General features: G+C 39.3%; 1 protein-coding gene across 1 annotated transcript in view; it reads right to left on the bottom strand.

The window, feature by feature from the left end:
* Positions 1-25,000, bottom strand: part of LOC149984278 (CUB and sushi domain-containing protein 3-like) — a 569,716-nt gene that overhangs the window by 52,182 nt on the left and 492,534 nt on the right. Inside the window, exon 61 of the mRNA XM_090219648.1 lies at positions 8,098-8,277. Coding sequence (XP_090075774.1) covers positions 8,098-8,277 — 180 coding nt within the window. The remainder of the gene's footprint in view (positions 1-8,097; positions 8,278-25,000) is intronic.

Here is a 25,000-nt window from a genome sequence, read left to right as displayed (position 1 = left end):
TTGATATAGAATATCTGTTCTATTCTTGATGTAGAATATCTATTATATTCTTGATGTAGAATATATATTATATTCTTGATGTAGAATATCTATTCTATTCTTGATGTAGAATATCTATTATATTCTTGATGTAGAATATCTGTTCTATTCTATTCTTGATGTAGAATATCTATTCTATTCTAGATGTAGAATATCTATTATATTCTTGATGTAGAATGTCTATTCTATTCTTGATGTAGAATATCTATTCTATTCTTGATGTAGAATATCTATTATATTCTTGATGTAGAATATCTGTTCTATTCTATTCTAGATGTAGAATATCTGTTCTATTTTATTCTTGATGTAGAATATCTGTTCTATTCTATTCTAGATGTAGAATATATATTATATTCCTGATGTAGAATATATATTATATTCTTGATGTAGAATATATATTATATTCCTGATGTAGAATATCTATTATATTCTTGATGTAGAATATCTGTTCTATTCTATTCTAGATGTAGAATATCTATTCTATTCTTGATGTAGAATATCTGATCTATTCTAGATGTAGAATATCTGTTCTATTCTATTCTAGATGTAGAATATCTATTATATTCTTGATGTAGAATATCTGTTCTATTCTATTCTAGATGTAGAATATCTATTATATTCTTGATGTAGAATATCTATTCTATTCTTGATGTAGAATATCTATTCTATTCTAGATGTAGAATATCTATTATATTCTTGATGTAGAATATCTATTCTATTCTTGATGTAGAATATCTATTCTATTCTTGATGGAACAGGACTAATCGCACTATAACAACAGCCCCTCTGGCTTTACAAACAGGTCAGAGGTTAATGGTAGAATCACTCTCACTGACTACTAAACACAGGTCAGAGGTTAATGGTAGAATCACTCTCACTGACTACTACACACAGGTCAGAGGTTACTGGTAGAATTACTCTCACTGACTACTACACACAGGTCAGAGGTTAATGGTAGAATCACTCTCACTGACTACTAAACACAGGTCAGAGGTCAATGGTAGAATCACTCTCACTGACTACTACACACAGGTCAGAGGTTACTGGTAGAAGTGTTACTGACAGCAGCAGTCTCACTCAGGCCTCCATCAGGTGCCCTGTCTACAGACAAGAGAGGTGAAGGCCTGGGGTCAGACTCCACCCTGTCAGGTTGACTGCAACACTGTCAGTCTGCAGCTAGCAGAGAGATGAGGAACCCTGGTCCCAGGCGACACACAGTCTGTATAGTATGGAGAGGTGGAGCTCTGGGGCGAGACTCAACCCTGTCAGGTTGACTGCAACACTGTCAGTCTGCAGCTAGCAGAGAGATGAGGAAACCTGGTCCCAGCCGACACACAGTCTGTATAGTATGGAGAGGTGGAGCTCTGGAACCATGGGATGTGACTTCTCAATACCAGACTGGGTGCACAGCAGACTGTCTGTCTGAGGTAAGAGAGATTGGACCCTCCTCACTCCTCACCACCAGGCTGTTTACTGGCTGACAAGACTGGCTGTCTGAACTGAACAAGGCAAAGCTGTGATAGATGAGGGATGGACTGGCTGTCTGTCTGAGTCATGCTAGGTACAGCTGGGATAGATGAGGGATAGACTGGCTGTCTGAGTCATGCTAGGTACAGCTGGGATAGATGAGGGATAGACTGGCTGTCTGAGTCATGCTAGGTACAGCTGGGATAGATGAGGGATGGCCTGGCTGTCTGAGTTGAGTTGCAGGGGACTTGACTCATCAACACCAGTCTGTCTGAGTTGAGTTGCAGGGGACTTGACTCATCAACACCAGTCTGTCTGAGTTGAGTTGCAGGGGACTTGACTCATCAACACCAGTCTGTCTGAGTTGAGTTGCAGGGGACTTGACTCATCCTCACCAGTCTGTCTGAGTTGAGTTGCAGGGGACTTGACTCATCAACACCAGTCTGTCTGAGTTGAGTTGCAGGGGACTTGACTCCTCAACACCAGGCTGGTAGAGTTGCAGGGGCCTTGACTCATCAACGCAGGCTGGTAGAGTTGAGCTGTCTGTCTAGGTGTGCTTGGTTAAGGGTTGAACTGGGCTGCCTGGCCTGTCAGTCTGAGTCCCTGACAGGATTATTGCCTGCAGGTGCTTTCTGTCTCTCTGTCTCTCTCTTACACACTCACTCACACACACACACACACACACACACACACACACTCACTCACTCACTCACTCACTCACTCACTCACTCACTCACTCACTCACACACTCAATCACACACACACACACACACACACACACACACACACACACACACACACACACACACACACACACACACACACACACACACACACACACACACACACACACACACACACACACACACACACACACACACACACACACACACACACAATCAGAGCAATACGTTCAGGGATCTATCCAGCAGACCACCACAGGAAGACTTAATAATGGAACAGATAGCATGACATGTTACTACGAAGACTGCTTGGGTGTGTGAGAGGAAGACTGCTTGGGTGTGTGAGAGGAAGACTGCTTGGGTGTGTGAGAGGAAGACTGCTTGGGTGTGTGAGAGGAAGACTGCTTGGGTGTGTGAGAGGAAGACTGCTTGGGTGTGTGAGAGGAAGACTGCTTGGGTGTGCGAGAGGAAGACTACTTGGGTGTGTGAGAGGAAGACTGCTTGGGTGTGTGAGAAGAAGACTGCTTGGGTGTGCGAGAGGAAGACTGCTTGGGTGTGTGAGAGGAAGACTGCTTGGGTGTGTGAGAGGAAGACTGCTTGGGTGTGTGAGAGGATGGCATGTTACTACGAAGACTGCTTGGGTGTGTGAGAGGATGCCATGTTACTACGAAGACTGCTTGGGTGTGTGAGAGGATGCCATGTTACTACGAAGACTGCTTGGGTGTGCGAGAGGAAGACTGCTTGGGTGTGTGAGAGGATGCCATGTTACTACAAAGACTGCTTGGGTGTGTGAGAGGAAGACTGCTTGGGTGTGTGAGAGGATGCCATGTTACTACGAAGACTGCTTGGGTGTGTGAGAGGAAGACTGCTTGGGTGTGTGAGAGGAAGACTGCTTGGGTGTGCAGGAGGAAGACTGCTTGGGTGTGTGAGAGGATAGCATGTTACTACGAAGACTGCTTGGGTGTGTGAGAGGAAGACTGTTTGGGTGTGTGAGAGGAAGACTGCTTGGGCATGTGAGAGGAAGACTGCTTGGGTGTGTGAGAGGAAGATTGCTTGGGTGTGTGAGAGGATAGCATGTTACTACGAAGACTGCTTGGGTGTGTGAGAGGAAGACTGCTGGGTGTGTGAGAGGAAGACTGCTTGGGTGTGTGAGAGGAAGACTGCTTGGGTGTGTGAGAGGAAGACTGCTTGGGTGTGTGAGAGGATGGCATGTTACTACGAAGACTGCTTGGGTGTGTGAGAGGATAGCATGTTACTTCGAAGACTGCTTGGGTGTGTGAGAGGATGCCATGTTACTACGAAGACTGCTTGGGTGTGCGAGAGGAAGACTGCTTGGGTGTGTGAGAGGATGCCATGTTACTACAAAGACTGCTTGTGTGTGTGAGAGGAAGACTGCTTGGGTGTGTGAGAGGATGCCATGTTACTACGAAGACTGCTTGGGTGTGTGAGAGGAAGACTGCTTGGGTGTGTGAGAGGAAGACTGCTTGGGTGTGCGAGAGGAAGACTGCTTGGGTGTGTGAGAGGATAGCATGTTACTACGAAGACTGCTTGGGTGTGTGAGAGGAAGACTGTTTGGGTGTGTGAGAGGAAGACTGCTTGGGCATGTGAGAGGAAGACTGCTTGGGTGTGTGAGAGGAAGATTGCTTGGGTGTGTGAGAGGATAGCATGTTACTACGAAGACTGCTTGGGTGTGTGAGAGGAAGACTGCTGGGTGTGTGAGAGGAAGACTGCTTGGGTGTGTGAGAGGAAGACTGCTTGGGTGTGTGAGAGGAAGACTGCTTGGGTGTGTGAGAGGATGGCATGTTACTACGAAGACTGCTTGGGTGTGTGAGAGGATAGCATGTTACTACGAAGACTGCTTGGGTGTGTGAGAGGATAGCATGTTACTACGAAGACTGCTTGGGTGTGTGAGAGGAAGACTGCTTGGGTGTGTGAGAGGAAGACTGCTTGGGTGTGTGAGAGGAAGACTGCTTAGGTGTGTGAGAGGAAGATTGCTTGGGTGTGTGAGAGGATAGCATGTTACTACGAAGACTGCTTGGGTGTGTGAGAGGAAGACTGCTGGGTGTGTGAGAGGAAGACTCCTGGGTGTGTGAGAGGAAGACTGCTTGGGTGTGTGAGAGGAAGACTGCTTGGGTGTGTGAGAGGAAGACTGCTTGGGTGTGTGAGAGGAAGACTGCTGGGTGTGTGAGAGGAAGACTGCTTGGGTGTGTGAGAGGAAGACTGCTTGGGTGTGTGAGAGGAAGACTGCTTGGGTGTGTGAGAGGATGGCATGTTACTACGAAGACTGCTTGGGTGTGTGAGAGGATGGCATGTTACTACGAAGACTGCTTGGGTGTGTGAGAGGAAGACTGCTTGGGTGTGTGAGAGGATAGCATGTTACTACGAAGACTGCTTGGGTGTGTGAGAGGATAGCATGTTACTACGAAGACTGCTTGGGTGTGTGAGAGGATAGCATGTTACTACGAAGACTGCTTGGGTGTGTGAGAGGAAGACTGCTTGGGTGTGTGAGAGGATGCCATGTTAATAAGAACTCTGTCTGAGGCCACTTGGAGTGAGTGAGTGAGTGAGTGAGTGTGTGAGTGTGTGAGTGAGTGTGTGAGTGAGTGAGTGAGTGAGTGCATGCGTGGGTGAGTGAGTGAGTGAGTGAGTGAGTGAGTGAGTGAGTGAGTGAGTGAGTGAGTGAGTGAGTGAGTCAGATATGTAGGAGTGTAATCTCGGGATCCCAGCACGAAATCTTGCTTGGTGTCACCTACAGTAACTAACTCCATTGATATTAACACCAGTCATGGTAGATTAACAGGATCAACACACTGAGGGTAGACAGATGATCGACACACTGAGGGTAGACAGATGATCAACACACTGAGGGCAGACAGATGATCTAGGGTAGACAGATGATCTACACACTGAGGGTAGACAGATGATCAACACACTGAGGGTAGACAGATGATCGACACACTGAGGGTAGACAGATGATCGACACACTGAGGGTAGACAGATGATCAACACACTGAGGGCAGACAGATGATCTAGGGTAGACAGATGATCTACACACTGAGGGTAGACAGATGATCAACACACTGAGGGTAGACAGATGATCGACACACTGAGGGTAGACAGATGATCGACACACTGAGGGTAGACAGATGATCAACACACTGAGGGTAGACAGATGATCCACACACTGAGGGTAGACAGATGATCAACACACTGAGAGTAGACAGACGATCGACACACTGAGGGCAGAAAGATGATCAACACACTGAGGGTAGACAGATGATCGACACACTGAGGGTAGACAGATGATCGACACACTAGGGTAGACAGATGATCGACACACTGAGGGTAGATAGATGATCGACACACTGAGGGTAGACAGATGATCGACACACTGAGGGTAGACAGATGATCCACACACTAGGGTAGACAGATGATCGACACACTGAGGGTAGACAGATGATCGACACACTGAGGGTAGACAGATGATCGACACACTGAGGGTAGACAGGTGATCGACACACAGAGGGTAGACAGACGATCTAGGGTCGACAGATGATCGACACACTGAGGGTAGACAGATGATCGACACACTGAGGGTAGACAGATGATCGACACACTGAGGGTAGACAGATGATCGACACACTGAGGGTAGACAGGTGATCGACACACAGAGGGTAGACAGACGATCTAGGGTAGACAGATGATCTACACACTGAGGGTAGACAGATGATCAACACACTGAGGGTAGACAGATGATCGACACACTGAGGGTAGACAGATGTGTGTGTGTGTGTGTGTGTGTGTGAATGGCTATCCTGTGCTCTTTTATTGCAGGGATCTGTTCCTTAGCAACCGTGTCCCATTTGCCTTGTCTGTCCACGCCGCTCGCCGCTCGCTGCCTTCCGGGCGCCACTGCAGTACTTAATGTGAACACGATACTGTGTACCTCTCAAATGGCACCCTATTCCCTATATAGTGCACTACTTTAGACCAGAGCCCTATGGCACCCTATTCCCTATTTAGTGCACTACTTTAGACCAGAGCCCTATGGCACCCTATTCCCTATATAGTGCACTACTTTAGACCAGAGCCCTATGGCACCCTATTCCCTATATAGTGCACTACTTTAGACCAGAGCCCAATGGCACCCTTTTCCCTATATATAGTGCACTACCTTCAAACAGGGCTCGGGTAGGGCTCGGGTAGGGCTCGGGAAGGGCTCGGGTAGGGCTCGGGTAGGGCGCGGGTAGGGCTCGGGTAGGACTCTGGTAGGGCTCGGGTAGGGCTCGGGTAGGGCTCGGGTAGGGCTCTGGTAGGGCTCGGGATGGGCTCGGGTAGGGCTCGGGTAGGGCTCGGGTAGTGCTCGGGTAGGGCTCGGGTAGGGCTCGGGTAGGTCTCGGGTAGGGCTCGGGAAGGGCTCGGGAAGGGTAGAGAAGCTCGGGAAGGGCTCGGGTAGGGCTCGGGTAGGGCTCGGGAAGGGCTCGGGTAGGGCTCGGGTAGGGCTCGGGTAGGGCTCGGGTAGGGCTCTGGTAGGGCTCGGGAAGGGCTCGGGTAGGGCTCGGGTAGGGCTCGGGTAGGGCTCGGGTAGGGCTCCGGTAGGGCTCGGGAAGGGCTCGGGCAGGGATCCAGTAGGGCTCCGGTAGGGCTCGGGTAGGGCTCCGGTAGGGCTCGGGTAGGGCTCGGGAAGGGCTCAGGTAGGGATCCGGTAGGACTCGGGTAGGGCTCGGGTAGGGCTCGGGAAGGGCTCGGGTAGGGCTCGGGAAGGACTCGGGTAGGGCTCGGGTAGGGCTCGGGTAGGGCTCGGGTAGGGCTCGGGAAGGGCTCGGGTAGGGCTCGGGTAGGGCTCGGGAAGGGCTCGGGTAGGGCTCGGGTAGGGCTCGGGTAGGGCTCGGGAAGGGCTCGGGTAGGGCTCCGGTAGGGCTCGGGTAGGGCTCGGGTAGGGCTCCGGTAGGGCTCGGGTAGGGCACTATACAATACACAGGGAGCCAATTTGACATGCAAACCATTTCGTTTTGGGACTTTGTTGCCAAATACGTAAATCTATTTCTTCTCTCCTGTAATAAATGTGATCTGCTTCAGCGCTCATGGAAGTAGGGTTTCCTCAACGGGTAGAGAAACTGTGAATGTTTATCCAACCAGAACAGAAGAGGAGCCAGGCGTATGATTCTGACATTACAATACTCTAGCTGTTTAATAATGTGTGTTATATAGAGCGTCGAGCATCTTCACTCGTCGTTGTCATCATCTTGGACCTGACGCACAGTTGACATAAAACCGTACAACTTGGGACTTTCTCTTAAAATCCCTCTTTGATATCAAAGAGAGACGTGAGTTTTCGAGTCATCCTGGTTGAAAGAATCCTGGAATTACGAGGGAATATGTAGGAAATTCAGGAATCCTTAAAAACAGGATTTCTGGGACATCAGGAAATTTGGGGAAAGTTTAACGGAATTTTAATAACATCTAATAAAATGGCTTTGTGACATATTTTCATTCCTGTAATCTGAGAGGACCCATATCATCATCTTCACCATACTCTTCATCATCACCACACTCTTCATCATCACCCTCATCTTCATCATTATCACCATCACCATCTTCATCATCATCACCACACTCTTCATCATCACCACCATCATCACCCTCATCATCATCACCCTCATCATCATCATTATCACTATCTTCATCATCATCACCACACTCTTCATCATCACCACCATCATCACCCTCATCATCATCACCCTCATCTTCATCATTATCACCATCAACCTCATCTTCATCATTATCTTCATCATCATCACCATCATCCCCATAATCTTCACCATCACCATACTCTTCATCATCACCACCATCGTCACCACCACCACCATCATCATCACACCATCATCATCATCATCAGATGTCGTACCTTTGCAGATGGGCGTGGTGGCGCTCCAAGTGCCATTGTGGGTACAGGTGCGCGTTGTGGCCCCGCCTGCCTCTATCAGGTAGCCAGGCTGGCACATGAAGGTGACGTTGTGGCCCACAGTGAAGTCCTCTCCAAACCTCAGACCATTAGCAGGAACACCTGGGTCAACACAGCTGATCACTGGTGGGACGATACAGAGACAGACAGGGAGAGGGATCGACATTAGTGGGATCGTTGTACACTGGTCCCAGATCAGTGGTTGTCTTATAGCCTGGTCCCAGATCAGTGTTGTAGCCTGGTCCCAGATCAGTGTTATAGACTGTTCCCAGATCAGTGTTATAGCCTGGTCCCAGATCAGTGGTTGTGTTATAGCCTGTCCCAGATCAGTGTTATAGCCTGGTCCCAGATCAGTGTTATAGCCTGGTCCCAGATCAGTGTTATAGCCTGGTCCCAGATCAGTGGTTGTGTTATAGACTGGTCCCAGATCAGTGATAGCCTGGTCCCAGATCAGTGTTATAGCCTGGTCCCAGATCAGTGTTATAGCCTGGTCCCAGATCAGTGTTATAGTCTGGTCCCAGATCAGTGTTATAGCCTGGTCCCAGATCAGTGTTATAGCCTGGTCCCAGATCAGTGTTATAGCCTGGTCCCAGATCAGTGGTTGTGTTATAGCCTGGTCTCAGATCAGTGGTTGTGTTATAGCCTGGTCTCAGATCAGTGTTATAGCCTGGACCCAGATCAGTGTTATAGCCTGGTCTCAGATCAGTGTTATAGCCTGGTCCCAGATCAGTGGTTGATGATGTCATATACCGTCAGAGGAGATGATGTCATATTCGATCAGAGGAGATGATGTCATATACGATCAGAGGAGATGATGTCATATACCGTCAGAGGAGATGATGTCATATACGATCAGAGGAGATGATGTCATATACGATCAGAGGAGATGATGTCATATGCAATCAGAGGAGATGATGGCATATACCGTCAGAGGAGATGATGTCATATACAGTCAGAGGAGATGATGTCATATACGATCAGAGGAGATGATGTCATATACCGTCAGAGGAGATGATGTCATATACAGTCAGAGGAGATGATGTCATATACTGTCAGAGGAGATGATGTCATATACGATCAGAGGAGATCAGAGGAGATGATGTCATAAACGATCAGAGGAGATGATGTCATATGCGATCAGAGGAGATGATGTCATATACGATCAGAGGAGAATGTCATATACCGTCAGAGAAGATGATGTCATATACGATCAGAGGAGATGATGTCATATACGATCAGAGGAGATGATGTCATATACCGTCAGAGAAGATGATGTCACATACAGTCAGAGGAGATGATGTCATATACGATCAGAGGAGATGATGTCATATACGATCAGAGCTCTGTGTGTACTTTGAGTTGTCGTGTGGTCCTGAAAGACTCTTCTATAATTAGACCTGAATAGAAGATCCTGAAAGACTCTTCTATAATTAGACCTGAATAGAAGATCCTGAAAGACTCTTCTATAATTAGACCTGAATAGAAGATCCTGAAAGACTCTTCTATAATTAGACCTGAATAGAAGATCCTGAAAGACTCTTCTATAATTAGACCTGAATAGAAGATCATGAAAGACTCTTCTATAATTAGACCTGAATAGAAGATCCTGAAAGACTCTTCTATAATTAGACCTGAATAGAAGATCCCGAAAGACTCTTCTATAATTAGACCTGAATAGAAGATCCTGAAAGACTCTTCTATAATTAGACCTGAATAGAAGATCATGAAACGGACAGGAAACGGCCAGACGAAACATTTCATCACAACGGAATAGCCACAGCAGTACATCCTTAAAACACGCTTTCAGTTCTCAACCAACTGTTGATTAAAACTTTAAACAAATAACATCTCAAACCAAAAATAATTCCAACCAGTAACACGAAACCTAGACTCAGTCTTACCTTCATCCTATGGGCAAGGCTAACGTAAAATAAGTCAGCCAGTCAGCCAGTCAGCCAGACAATAGTCTGCTTCCCAAAATGGCACCCTCTTTCCTATGTAGTGCACTACTTTTGACCAGGGCCCATAGGGCTATGGTGGAGAAATATATATAGGGAACAGGGTTCCGTTTGGGACACAGCCATTGTAATGTAGAGAGAGCTGTGGGATGCTGAGTTCATCTATTCAACAATAGAACTGAGCTTTTCATTAGAGCCTCAGTCACTATGCTGTATCTCAGGGGTCCACAACTGGTGGCCCGCGGGTCGAATTTGGCCCCCAGGTGATTTTATTTGGCCATGTTTTCTGAGCCAAAAAACAAACAAACGATTTGCAGTCTACTAATTATTTGTAATGATGTTCCGACCCCCCCCCCTGACCATCCGCTCAATAAAAACATTGTCTGCATCGAGAGAGACAGAGAGGAGAGAGAGGAAATCGAGAGAGAGAGGAGAGAGAGAGAGGAGAGAGAGAGCGACAGAGAGGAAAGAGAGAGAGAGGAGAGAGAGAGACAGAGAGGAGAGAGAGAGACAGAGGAGAGAGAGACAGAGATGAAAGAGAGAGACAGAGAGGAGAGAGAGAGAGGGAGGAGAGAGAGGAAAGAGAGAGAGAGGAGAGAGAGAGAGAGGAGAGAGAGAGAGAGACAGAGAGGAAAGAGAGAGAGAGAGGAGAGAGAGAGAGACAGAGAGGAGAGAGAGAGACAGAGGAGAGAGAGACAGGGAGGAGAGAGAGGAAAGAGAGAGGGAGAGGAGAGAGAGAGAGAGGAGAGAGAGAGAGAGAGACAGAGAGGAAAGAGAGAGCGAGAGGAGAGAGAGAGAGACAGAGAGGAGAGAGAGAGACAGAGAGAGAGACAGAGATGAAAGAGAGAGACAGAGAGGAGAGAGAGACAGGGAGTAGAGAGCGAGAGACGGAGGAGAGAGAGACAGAGATGAAAGAGAGAGACAGAGGAGAGAGACAGAGAGAGGAAAGAGAGAGGAAAGAGAGAGGAAAGAGAGACATAGAGAGGAAAGAGAGAGAGACAGGGAGGAGAGAGAGACAGGGAGGAGAGAGAGAGACAGAGAGGAGAGAGAGAGAGAGAGGAGAGAGAGAGAGACAGAGATGAAAGAGAGAGACAGAGAGGAGAGCGATACAGGGAGGAGAGAGCGAGAGACGGAGGAGAGAGAGACAGAGATGAAAGAGAGAGACAGAGGAGAGAGACAGAGACAGAGAGGAAAGAGAGAGGAAAGAGAGACAGAGAGAGGAAAGAGAGAGAGACAGGGAGGAGAGAGAGGAAAGTGAGAGAGAGAGAGGAGAGACACAGAGAGACAGAGAGACAGAGAGATAGAAAGAGAGAGACAAACAGAAATAGAAAGAGATAGAGACAGAGACACAGAGAGACAGAGAGAGATAGAAAGAGAAAGAAACAGAGAGAGAGAGAGAGAGAGAAACACTGGCTAAACTGACAGAGAGAGGACACATTGGCAAGCAGCTGCTACAGCTTTATACCAACCACTAAACACATGATTGGTGGGCAGAGAGAGGACACCAGGAACGAGGGAACAATCCATAAATCATGCAATGCTATGTGTCTCTAGCCAAATGTTCTAGCTATCTCCTAGCAATAATACTATTACAACAGAGTCAGACTGCTGTATATTAACAGGTATGTTATCTGTGGTCCTAACTACTGTATATTAACAGGTATGTTATCTGTGGTCCTAACTACTGTATATTAACAGGTATGTTATCCTAACTACTGTATATTAACAGGTATGTTATCCTAACTACTGTATATTAACAGGTATGTTATCTGTGGTCCTAACTACTGTATATTAACAGGTATGTTATCCTAACTACTGTATATTAACAGGTATGTTATCCTAACTACTGTATATTAACAGGTATGTTATCTGTGGTCCTAACTACTGTATATTAACAGGTATGTTATCTGTGGTCCTAACTACTGTATATTAACAGGTATGTTATCCTAACTACTGTATATTAACAGGTATGTTATCCTAACTACTATATATTAACAGGTATGTTATCTGTGTTCCTAACTACTGTATATTAACAGGTATGTTATCCTAACTACTGTATATTAACAGGTATGTTATCTGTGGTCCTAACTACTGTATATTAACAGGTATGTTATCTGTGGTCCTAACTACTGTATATTAACAGGTATGTTATCCTAACTACTGTATATTAACAGGTATGTTATCTGTGGTCCTAACTACTGTATATTAACAGGTATGTTATCTGTGGTCCTAACTACTGTTTATTAACAGGTATGTTATCCTAACTAATGTATATTAACATGTATGTTATCTGTGGTCCTAACTACTGTATATTAACAGGTATGTTATCTGTGGTCCTAACTACTGTATATTAACAGGAATGTTATCCTAACTACTGTATATTAACAGGTATGTTATCCTAACTACTGTATATTAACAGGTATGTTATCCTAACTACTGTATATTAACAGGTATGTTATCTGTGGTCCTAACTACTGTATATTAACAGGTATGTTATCCTAACTACTGTATATTAACAGGTATGTTATCCTAACTACTATATATTAACAGGTATGTTATCTGTGGTCCTAACTACTGTATATTAACAGGTATGTTATCCTAACTACTGTATATTAACAGGTATGTTATCTGTGGTCCTAACTACAGTATATTAACAGGTATGTTATCTGTGGTCCTAACTACTGTATATTAACAGGTATGTTATCCTAACTACTGTATATTAACAGGTATGTTATCTGTGGTCCTAACTACTGTATATTAACAGGTATGTTATCTGTGGTCCTAACTACTGTTTATTAACAGGTATGTTATCCTAACTACTGTATATTAACAGGTATGTTATCTGTGGTCCTAACTACTGTTTATTAACAGGTATGTTATCCTAACTACTGTATATTAACAGGTATGTTATCCTAACTACTGTATATTAACATGTATGTTATCTGTGGTCCTAACTACTGTATATTAACAGGTATGTTATCTGTGGTCCTAACTACTGTATATTAACAGGAATGTTATCCTAGCTACTGTATATTAACAGGTATGTTATCTGTGGTCCTAACTACTGTATATTAACAGGTATGATATCTGTGGTCCTAACTACTGTATATTAACAGGTATGTTATCCTAACTACTGTATATTAACAGGTATGTTATCTGTGGTCCTAACTACTGTATATTAACAGGTATGTTATCTGTGGTCCTAACTACTGTATATTAACAGGTATGTTATCCTAACTACTGTATATTAGAAGGTATGTTATCTGTGGTCCTAACTACTGTATATTAACAGGTATGTTATCTGTGGTCCTAACTACTGTTTATTAACAGGTATGTTATCCTAACTACTGTATATTAACAGGTATGTTATCCTAACTACTGTATATTAACAGGTATGTTATCCTAACTACTGTATATTAACAGGTATGTTATCCTAACTACTGTATATTAACAGGTATGTTATCCTAACTACTGTATATTAACAGGTATGTTATCCTAACTACTGTATATGAACATGTATGTTATCTGTGGTCCTAACTACTGTATATTAACAGGTATGTTATCCTAACTACTGTATATTAACAGGTATGTTATCCTAACTACTGTATATGAACATGTATGTTATCTGTGGTCCTAACTACTGTATATTAACAGGTATGTTATCCTAACTACTGTATATTAACAGGTGTGTTATCTGTGGTCCTAACTACTGTATATTAACAGGTATGTTATCTGTGGTCCTAACTACTGTATATTAACAGGTATGTTATCCTAACTACTGTATATTAACAGGTGTGTTATATGTGGTCCTAACTACTGTATATTAACAGGTATGATATCTGTGGTCCTAACTACTGTATATTAACAGGTATGTTATCCTAACTACTGTATATTAACAGGTGTGTTATATGTGGTCCTAACTACTGTATATTAACAGGTATGTTATCTGTGGTCCTAACTACTGTATAACAGGTATGTTATCCTAACTACTGTATATTAACAGGTATGTTATCCTAACTACTGTATATTAACAGGTATGTTATCCTAACTACTGTATATTAACAGGTATGTTATCTGTGGTCCTAACTACTGTATATTAACAGGTATGTTATCCTAACTACTGTATATTAACAGGTATGTTATCTGTGGTCCTAACTACTGTATATTAACAGGTATGATATCTGTGGTCCTAACTACTGTATATTAACAGGTATGTTATCCAAACTACTGTATATTAACAGGTATGTTATCTGTTATCCTAACTACTGTATATTAACAGGTATGTTATCCTAACTACTGTATATTAACAGGTATGTTATCTGTGGTCCTAACTACTGTATATTAACAGGTATGTTATCCTAACTACTGTATATTAACAGGTATGTTATCCTAACTACTATATATTAACAGGTATGTTATCTGTGGTCCTAACTACTGTATATTAACAGGTATGTTATCCTAACTACTGTATATTAACAGGTATGTTATCTGTGGTCCTAACTACAGTATATTAACAGGTATGTTATCTGTGGTCCTAACTACTGTATATTAACAGGTATGTTATCCTAACTACTGTATATTAACAGGTATGTTATCTGTGGTCCTAACTACTGTATATTAACAGGTATGTTATCTGTGGTCCTAACTACTGTTTATTAACAGGTATGTTATCCTAACTACTGTATATTAACAGGTATGTTATCCTAACTACTGTATATTAACATGTATGTTATCTGTGGTCCTAACTACTGTATATTAACAGGTATGTTATCTGTGGTCCTAACTACTGTATATTAACAGGAATGTTATCCTAGCTACTGTATATTAACAGGTATGTTATCTGTGGTCCTAACTACTGTATATTAACAGGTATGATATCTGTGGTCCTAACTACTGTATATTAACAGGTATGTTATCCTAACTACTGTATATTAACAGGTATGTTATCTGTGGTCCTAACTACTGTATATTAACAGGTATGTTATCTGTGGTCCTAACTACTGTATATTAACAGGTATGTTATCCTAACTACTGTATATTAGAAGGTATGTTATCTGTGGTCCTAACTACTGTATATTAACAGGTATGTTATCTGTGGTCCTAACTACTGTTTATTAACAGGTATGTTATCCTAACTACTGTATATTAACAGGTATGTTATCCTAACTACTGTATATTAACAGGTATGTTATCCTAACTACTGTATATTAACAGGTATGTTATCCTAACTACTGTATATTAACAGGTATGTTATCCTAACTACTGTATATTAACAGGTATGTTATCCTAACTACTGTATATGAACATGTATGTTATCTGTGGTCCTAACTACTGTATATTAACAGGTATGTTATCCTAACTACTGTATATTAACAGGTATGTTATCCTAACTACTGTATATGAACATGTATGTTATCTGTGGTCCTAACTACTGTATATTAACAGGTATGTTATCCTAACTACTGTATATTAACAGGTGTGTTATCTGTGGTCCTAACTACTGTATATTAACAGGTATGTTATCTGTGGTCCTAACTACTGTATATTAACAGGTATGTTATCCTAACTACTGTATATTAACAGGTGTGTTATATGTGGTCCTAACTACTGTATATTAACAGGTATGATATCTGTGGTCCTAACTACTGTATATTAACAGGTATGTTATCCTAACTACTGTATATTAACAGGTGTGTTATATGTGGTCCTAACTACTGTATATTAACAGGTATGTTATCTGTGGTCCTAACTACTGTATAACAGGTATGTTATCCTAACTACTGTATATTAACAGGTATGTTATCCTAACTACTGTATATTAACAGGTATGTTATCCTAACTACTGTATATTAACAGGTATGTTATCTGTGGTCCTAACTACTGTATATTAACAGGTATGTTATCCTAACTACTGTATATTAACAGGTATGTTATCTGTGGTCCTAACTACTGTATATTAACAGGTATGATATCTGTGGTCCTAACTACTGTATATTAACAGGTATGTTATCCAAACTACTGTATATTAACAGGTATGTTATCTGTGGTCCTAACTACTGTATATTAACAGGTATGTTATCTGTGGTCCTAACTACTGTATATTAACAGGTATGTTATCTGTGGTCCTAACTACTGTTTATTAACAGGTATGTTATCCTAACTACTGTATATTAACAGGTATGTTATCCTAACTACTGTATATTAACAGGTATGTTATCCTAACTACTGTATATGAACATGTATGTTATCTGTGGTCCTAACTACTGTATATTAACAGGTATGTTATCCTAACTACTGTATATTAACAGGTATGTTATCTGTGGTCCTAACTACTGTATATTAACAGGTATGATATCTGTGGTCCTAACTACTGTATATTAACAGGTATGTTATCCTAACTACTGTATATTAACAGGTATGTTATCTGTGGTCCTAACTACTGTATATTAACAGGTATGTTATCTGTGGTCCTAACTACTGTATATTAACAGGTATGTTATCCTAACTACTGTATATTAACAGGTATGTTATCTGTGGTCCTAACTATTGTATATTAACAGGTATGTTATCTGTGGTCCTAACTACTGTTTATTAACAGGTATGTTATCCTAACTACTGTATATTAACAGGTATGTTATCCTAACTACTGTATATTAACAGGTATGTTATCCTAACTACTGTATATTAACAGGTATGTTATCCTAACTACTGTATATGAACATGTATGTTATCTGTGGTCCTAACTACTGTATATTAACAGGTATGTTATCCTAACTACTGTATATTAACAGGTATGTTATCTGTGGTCCTAACTACTGTATATTAACAGGTATGTTATCCTAACTACTGTATATTAACAGGTATGATATCTGTGGTCCTAACTACTGTATATTAACAGGTATGTTATCCTAACTACTGTATATTAACAGGTATGTTATCTGTGGTCCTAACTACTGTATATTAACAGGTGTGTTATCCTAACTACTGTATATTAACAGGTATGTTATCTGTGGTCCTAACTACTGTATATTAACAGGTATGTTATCCTAACTACTGTATATGAACATGTATGTTATCTGTGGTCCTAACTACTGTATATTAACAGGTATGTTATCCTAACTACTGTATATTAACAGGTGTGTTATCTGTGGTCCTAACTACTGTATATTAACAGGTATGTTATCTGTGGTCCTAACTACTGTATATTAACAGGTATGTTATCCTAACTACTGTATATTAACAGGTGTGTTATATGTGGTCCTAACTACTGTATATTAACAGGTATGATATCTGTGGTCCTAACTACTGTATATTAACAGGTATGTTATCCTAACTACTGTATATTAACAGGTGTGTTATATGTGGTCCTAACTACTGTATATTAACAGGTATGTTATCTGTGGTCCTAACTACTGTATAACAGGTATGTTATCCTAACTACTGTATATTAACAGGTATGTTATCCTAACTACTGTATATTAACAGGTATGTTAGCCTAACTACTGTATATTAACAGGTATGTTATCTGTGGTCCTAACTACTGTATATTAACAGGTATGTTATCCTAACTACTGTATATTAACAGGTATGTTATCTGTGGTCCTAACTACTGTATATTAACAGGTATGTTATCCTAACTACTATATATTAACAGGTATGTTATCTGTGGTCCTAACTACTGTATATTAACAGGTATGTTATCCTAACTACTGTATATTAACAGGTATGTTATCCTAACTACTATATATTAACAGGTATGTTATCTGTGGTCCTAACTACTGTATATTAACAGGTATGTTATCCTAACTACTGTATATTAACAGGTATGTTATCTGTGGTCCTAACTACTGTATATTAACAGGTATGTTATCTGTGGTCCTAACTACTGTATATTAACAGGTATGTTATCCTAACTACTGTATATTAACAGGTATGTTATCTGTGGTCCTAACTACTGTTTATTAACAGGTATGTTATCTGTGGTCCTAACTACTGTTTATTAACAGGTATGTTATCCTAACTACTGTATATTAACAGGTATGTTATCCTAACTACTGTATATGAACATGTATGTTATCTGTGGTCCTAACTACTGTATATTAACAGGTATGTTATCCTAACTACTGTATATTAACAGGTATGTTATCTGTGGTCCTAACTACTGTATATTAACAGGTATGATATCTGTGGTCCTAACTACTGTATATTAACAGGTATGTTATCCTAACTACTGTATATTAACAGGTATGTTATCTGTGGTCCTAACTACTGTATATTAACAGGTATGTTATCTGTGGTCCTAACTACTGTATATTAACAGGTATGTTATCCTAACTACTGTATATTAACAGGTATGTTATCTGTGGTCCTAACTATTGTATATTAACAGGTATGTTATCTGTGGTCCTAACTACTGTTTATTAACAGGTATGTTATCCTAACTACTGTATATTAACAGGTATGTTATCCTAACTACTGTATATTAACAGGTATGTTATCCTAACTACTGTATATTAACAGGTATGTTATCCTAACTACTGTATATGAACATGTATGTTATCTGTGGTCCTAACTACTGTATATTAACAGGTATGTTATCCTAACTACTGTATATTAACAGGTATGTTATCTGTGGTCCTAACTACTGTATATTAACAGGTATGTTATCCTAACTACTGTATATTAACAGGTATGATATCTGTGGTCCTAACTACTGTATATTAACAGGTATGTTATCCTAACTACTGTATATTAACAGGTATGTTATCTGTGGTCCTAACTACTGTATATTAACAGGTGTGTTATCCTAACTACTGTATATTAACAGGTATGTTATCTGTGGTCCTAACTACTGTATATTAACAGGTATGTTATCCTAACTACTGTATATGAACATGTATGTTATCTGTGGTCCTAACTACTGTATATTAACAGGTATGTTATCCTAACTACTGTATATTAACAGGTGTGTTATCTGTGGTCCTAACTACTGTATATTAACAGGTATGTTATCTGTGGTCCTAACTACTGTATATTAACAGGTATGTTATCCTAACTACTGTATATTAACAGGTGTGTTATATGTGGTCCTAACTACTGTATATTAACAGGTATGATATCTGTGGTCCTAACTACTGTATATTAACAGGTATGTTATCCTAACTACTGTATATTAACAGGTGTGTTATATGTGGTCCTAACTACTGTATATTAACAGGTATGTTATCTGTGGTCCTAACTACTGTATAACAGGTATGTTATCCTAACTACTGTATATTAACAGGTATGTTATCCTAACTACTGTATATTAACAGGTATGTTAGCCTAACTACTGTATATTAACAGGTATGTTATCTGTGGTCCTAACTACTGTATATTAACAGGTATGTTATCCTAACTACTGTATATTAACAGGTATGTTATCTGTGGTCCTAACTACTGTATATTAACAGGTATGTTATCCTAACTACTATATATTAACAGGTATGTTATCTGTGGTCCTAACTACTGTATATTAACAGGTATGTTATCCTAACTACTGTATATTAACAGGTATGTTATCCTAACTACTATATATTAACAGGTATGTTATCTGTGGTCCTAACTACTGTATATTAACAGGTATGTTATCCTAACTACTGTATATTAACAGGTATGTTATCTGTGGGCCTAACTACTGTATATTAACAGGTATGTTATCTGTGGTCCTAACTACTGTATATTAACAGGTATGTTATCCTAACTACTGTATATTAACAGGTATGTTATCTGTGGTCCTAACTACTGTTTATTAACAGGTATGTTATCTGTGGTCCTAACTACTGTTTATTAACAGGTATGTTATCCTAACTACTGTATATTAACAGGTATGTTATCCTAACTACTGTATATTAACATGTATGTTATCTGTGGTCCTAACTACTGTATATTAACAGGTATGTTATCTGTGGTCCTAACTACTGTATACTAACATGAATGTTATCCTAACTACTGTATATTAACAGGTATGTTATCTGTGGTCCTAACTACTGTATATTAACAGGTATGATATCTGTGGTCCTAACTACTGTATATTAACAGGTATGTTATCCTAACTACTGTATATTAACAGGTATGTTATCTGTGGTCCTAACTACTGTATATTAACAGGTATGTTATCTGTGGTCCTAACTACTGTATATTAACAGGTATGTTATCCTAACTACTGTATATTAACAGGTATGTTATCTGGGGTCCTAACTACTGTATATTAACAGGTATGTTATCTGTGGTCCTAACTACTGTTTATTAACAGGTATGTTATCCTAACTAATGTATATTAACAGGTATGTTATCCTAACTACTGTATATTAACAGGTATGTTATCCTAACTACTGTATATTAACAGGTATGTTATCCTAACTACTGTATATGAACATGTATGTTATCTGTGGTCCTAACTACTGTATATTAACAGGTATGTTATCCTAACTACTGTATATTAACAGGTATGTTATCTGTGGTCCTAACTACTGTATATTAACAGGTATGTTATCTGTGGTCCTAACTACTGTTTATTAACAGGTATGTTATCCTAACTACTGTATATTAACAGGTATGTTATCCTAACTACTGTATATTAACAGGTATGTTATCCTAACTACTGTATATTAACAGGTATGTTATCCTAACTACTGTATATGAACATGTATGTTATCTGTGGTCCTAACTACTGTATATTAACAGGTATGTTATCCTAACTACTGTATATTAACAGGTATGTTATCCTAACTACTGTATATTAACAGGTATGTTATCTGTGGTCCTAACTACTGTATATTAACAGGTATGTTATCTGTGGTCCTAACTACTGTTTATTAACAGGTATGTTATCCTAACTACTGTATATTAACAGGTATGTTATCCTAACTACTGTATATTAACAGGTATGTTATCCTAACTACTGTATATTAACAGGTATGTTATCCTAACTACTGTATATGAACATGTATGTTATCTGTGGTCCTAACTACTGTATATTAACAGGTATGTTATCCTAACTACTGTATATTAACAGGTATGTTATCTGTGGTCCTAACTACTGTATATTAACAGGTATGATATCTGTGGTCCTAACTACTGTATATTAACAGGTATGTTATCCTAACTACTGTATATTAACAGGTATGTTATCTGTGGTCCTAACTACTGTATATTAACAGGTATGTTATCTGTGGTCCTAACTACTGTATATTAACAGGTATGTTATCCTAACTACTGTATATTAACAGGTATGTTATCTGTGGTCCTAACTATTGTATATTAACAGGTATGTTATCTGTGGTCCTAACTACTGTTTATTAACAGGTATGTTATCCTAACTACTGTATATTAACAGGTATGTTATCCTAACTACTGTATATTAACAGGTATGTTATCCTAACTACTGTATATTAACAGGTATGTTATCCTAACTACTGTATATGAACATGTATGTTATCTGTGGTCCTAACTACTGTATATTAACAGGTATGTTATCCTAACTACTGTATATTAACAGGTATGTTATCTGTGGTCCTAACTACTGTATATTAACAGGTGTGTTATCCTAACTACTGTATATTAACAGGTATGTTATCTGTGGTCCTAACTACTGTATATTAACAGGTGTGTTATCCTAACTACTGTATATTAACAGGTATGTTATCTGTGGTCCTAACTACTGTATATTAACAGGTATGTTATCCTAACTACTGTATATGAACATGTATGTTATCTGTGGTCCTAACTACTGTATATTAACAGGTATGATATCTGTGGTCCTAACTACTGTATATTAACAGGTATGTTATCCTAACTACTGTATATTAACAGGTGTGTTATATGTGGTCCTAACTACTGTATATTAACAGGTATGTTATCTGTGGTCCTAACTACTGTATAACAGGTATGTTATCCTAACTACTGTATATTAACAGGTATGTTATCCTAACTACTGTATATTAACAGGTATGTTATCCTAACTACTGTATATTAACAGGTATGTTATCTGTGGTCCTAACTACTGTATATTAACAGGTATGTTATCCTAACTACTGTATATTAACAGGTATGTTATCTGTGGTCCTAACTACTGTATATTAACAGGTATGTTATCATAACTACTATATATTAACAGGTATGTTATCTGTGGTCCTAACTACTGTATATTAACAGGTATGTTATCCTAACTACTGTATATTAACAGGTATGTTATCCTAACTACTATATATTAACAGGTATGTTATCTGTGGTCCTAACTACTGTATATTAACAGGTATGTTATCCTAACTACTGTATATTAACAGGTATGTTATCTGTGGTCCTAACTACTGTATATTAACAGGTATGTTATCTGTGGTCCTAACTACTGTATATTAACAGGTATGTTATCCTAACTACTGTATATTAACAGGTATGTTATCTGTGGTCCTAACTACTGTATATTAACAGGTATGTTATCTGTGGTCCTAACTACTGTTTATTAACAGGTATGTTATCCTAACTACTGTATATTAACAGGTATGTTATCCTAACTACTGTATATTAACATGTATGTTATCTGTGGTCCTAACTACTGTATATTAACAGGTATGTTATCTGTGGTCCTAACTACTGTATATTAACAGGAATGTTATCCTAACTACTGTATATTAACAGGTATGTTATCTGTGGTCCTAACTACTGTATATTAACAGGTATGATATCTGTGGTCCTAACTACTGTATATTAACAGGTATGTTATCCTAACTACTGTATATTAACAGGTATGTTATCTGTGGTCCTAACTACTGTATATTAACAGGTATGTTATCTGTGGTCCTAACTACTGTATATTAACAGGTATGTTATCCTAACTACTGTATATTAACAGGTATGTTATCTGTGGTCCTAACTACTGTATATTAACAGGTATGTTATCCTAACTACTGTATATTAACAGGTATGTTATCTGTGGTCCTAACTACTGTATATTAACAGGTATGTTATCCTAACTACTATATATTAACAGGTATGTTATCTGTGGTCCTAACTACTGTATATTAACAGGTATGTTATCCTAACTACTGTATATTAACAGGTATGTTATCCTAACTACTATATATTAACAGGTATGTTATCTGTGGTCCTAACTACTGTATATTAACAGGTATGTTATCCTAACTACTGTATATTAACAGGTATGTTATCTGTGGTCCTAACTACTGTATATTAACAGGTATGTTATCTGTGGTCCTAACTACTGTATATTAACAGGTATGTTATCCTAACTACTGTATATTAACAGGTATGTTATCTGTGGTCCTAACTACTGTATATTAACAGGTATGTTATCTGTGGTCCTAACTACTGTTTATTAACAGGTATGTTATCCTAACTACTGTATATTAACAGGTATGTTATCCTAACTACTGTATATTAACATGTATGTTATCTGTGGTCCAAACTACTGTATATTAACAGGTATGTTACCTGTGGTCCTAACTACTGTATATTAACAGGAATGTTATCCTAACTACTGTATATTAACAGGTATGTTATCTGTGGTCCTAACTACTGTATATTAACAGGTATGATATCTGTGGTCCTAACTACTGTATATTAACAGGTATGTTATCCTAACTACTGTATATTAACAGGTATGTTATCTGTGGTCCTAACTACTGTATATTAACAGGTATGTTATCTGTGGTCCTAACTACTGTATATTAACAGGTATGTTATCCTAACTACTGTATATTAACAGGTATGTTATCTGTGGTCCTAACTACTGTATATTAACAGGTATGTTATCTGTGGTCCTAACTACTGTTTATTAACAGGTATGTTATCCTAACTACTGTATATTAACAGGTATGTTATCCTAACTACTGTATATTAACAGGTATGTTATCCTAACTACTGTATATTAACAGGTATGTTATCCTAACTACTGTATATGAACATGTATGTTATCTGTGGTCCTAACTACTGTATATTAACAGGTATGTTATCCTAACTACTGTATATTAACAGGTATGTTATCTGTGGTCCTAACTACTGTATATTAACAGGTATGTTATCTGTGGTCCTAACTACTGTTTATTAACAGGTATGTTATCCTAACTACTGTATATTAAGAGGTATGTTATCCTAACTACTGTATATTAACAGGTATGTTATCCTAACTACTGTATATTAACAGGTATGTTATCCTAACTACTGTATATGAACATGTATGTTATCTGTGGTCCTAACTACTGTATATTAACAGGTATGTTATCCTAACTACTGTATATTAACAGGTATGTTATCTGTGGTCCTAACTACTGTATATTAACAGGTATGATATCTGTGGTCCTAACTACTGTATGTTAACAGGTATGTTATCCTAACTACTGTATATTAACAGGTATGATATCTGTGGTCCTAACTACTGTATATTAACAGGTATGTTATCCTAACTACTGTATATTAACAGGTATGTTATCTGTGGTCCTAACTACTGTATATTAACAGGTATGTTATCTGTGGTCCTAACTACTGTATATTAACAGGTATGTTATCCTAACTACTGTATATTAACAGGTATGTTATCTGTGGTCCTAACTACTGTATATTAACAGGTATGTTATCCTAACTACTGTATATTAACAGGTGTGTTATCTGTGGTCCTAACTACTGTATATTAACAGGTATGTTATCCTAACTACTGTAAATTAACAGGTATGTTATCCTAACTACTGTATATTAACAGGTGTGTTATCTGTGGTCCTAACTACTGTATATTAACAGGTATGTTATCCTAACTACTGTAAATTAACAGGTATGTTATCCTAACTACTGTATATTAACAGGTATGTTATCTGTGGTCCTAACTACTGTATATT

The sequence above is a fragment of the Oncorhynchus mykiss genome, chromosome 3 (genome assembly GCF_057628025.1).
Source record: "Oncorhynchus mykiss isolate SJ-2025 chromosome 3, ASM5762802v1, whole genome shotgun sequence".
NCBI classification, from domain to species: Eukaryota; Metazoa; Chordata; class Actinopteri; order Salmoniformes; family Salmonidae; genus Oncorhynchus; species Oncorhynchus mykiss.
Note: the sequence above shows the minus strand (reverse complement) of the source record. Positions and strands in the feature narration are given on the sequence as shown.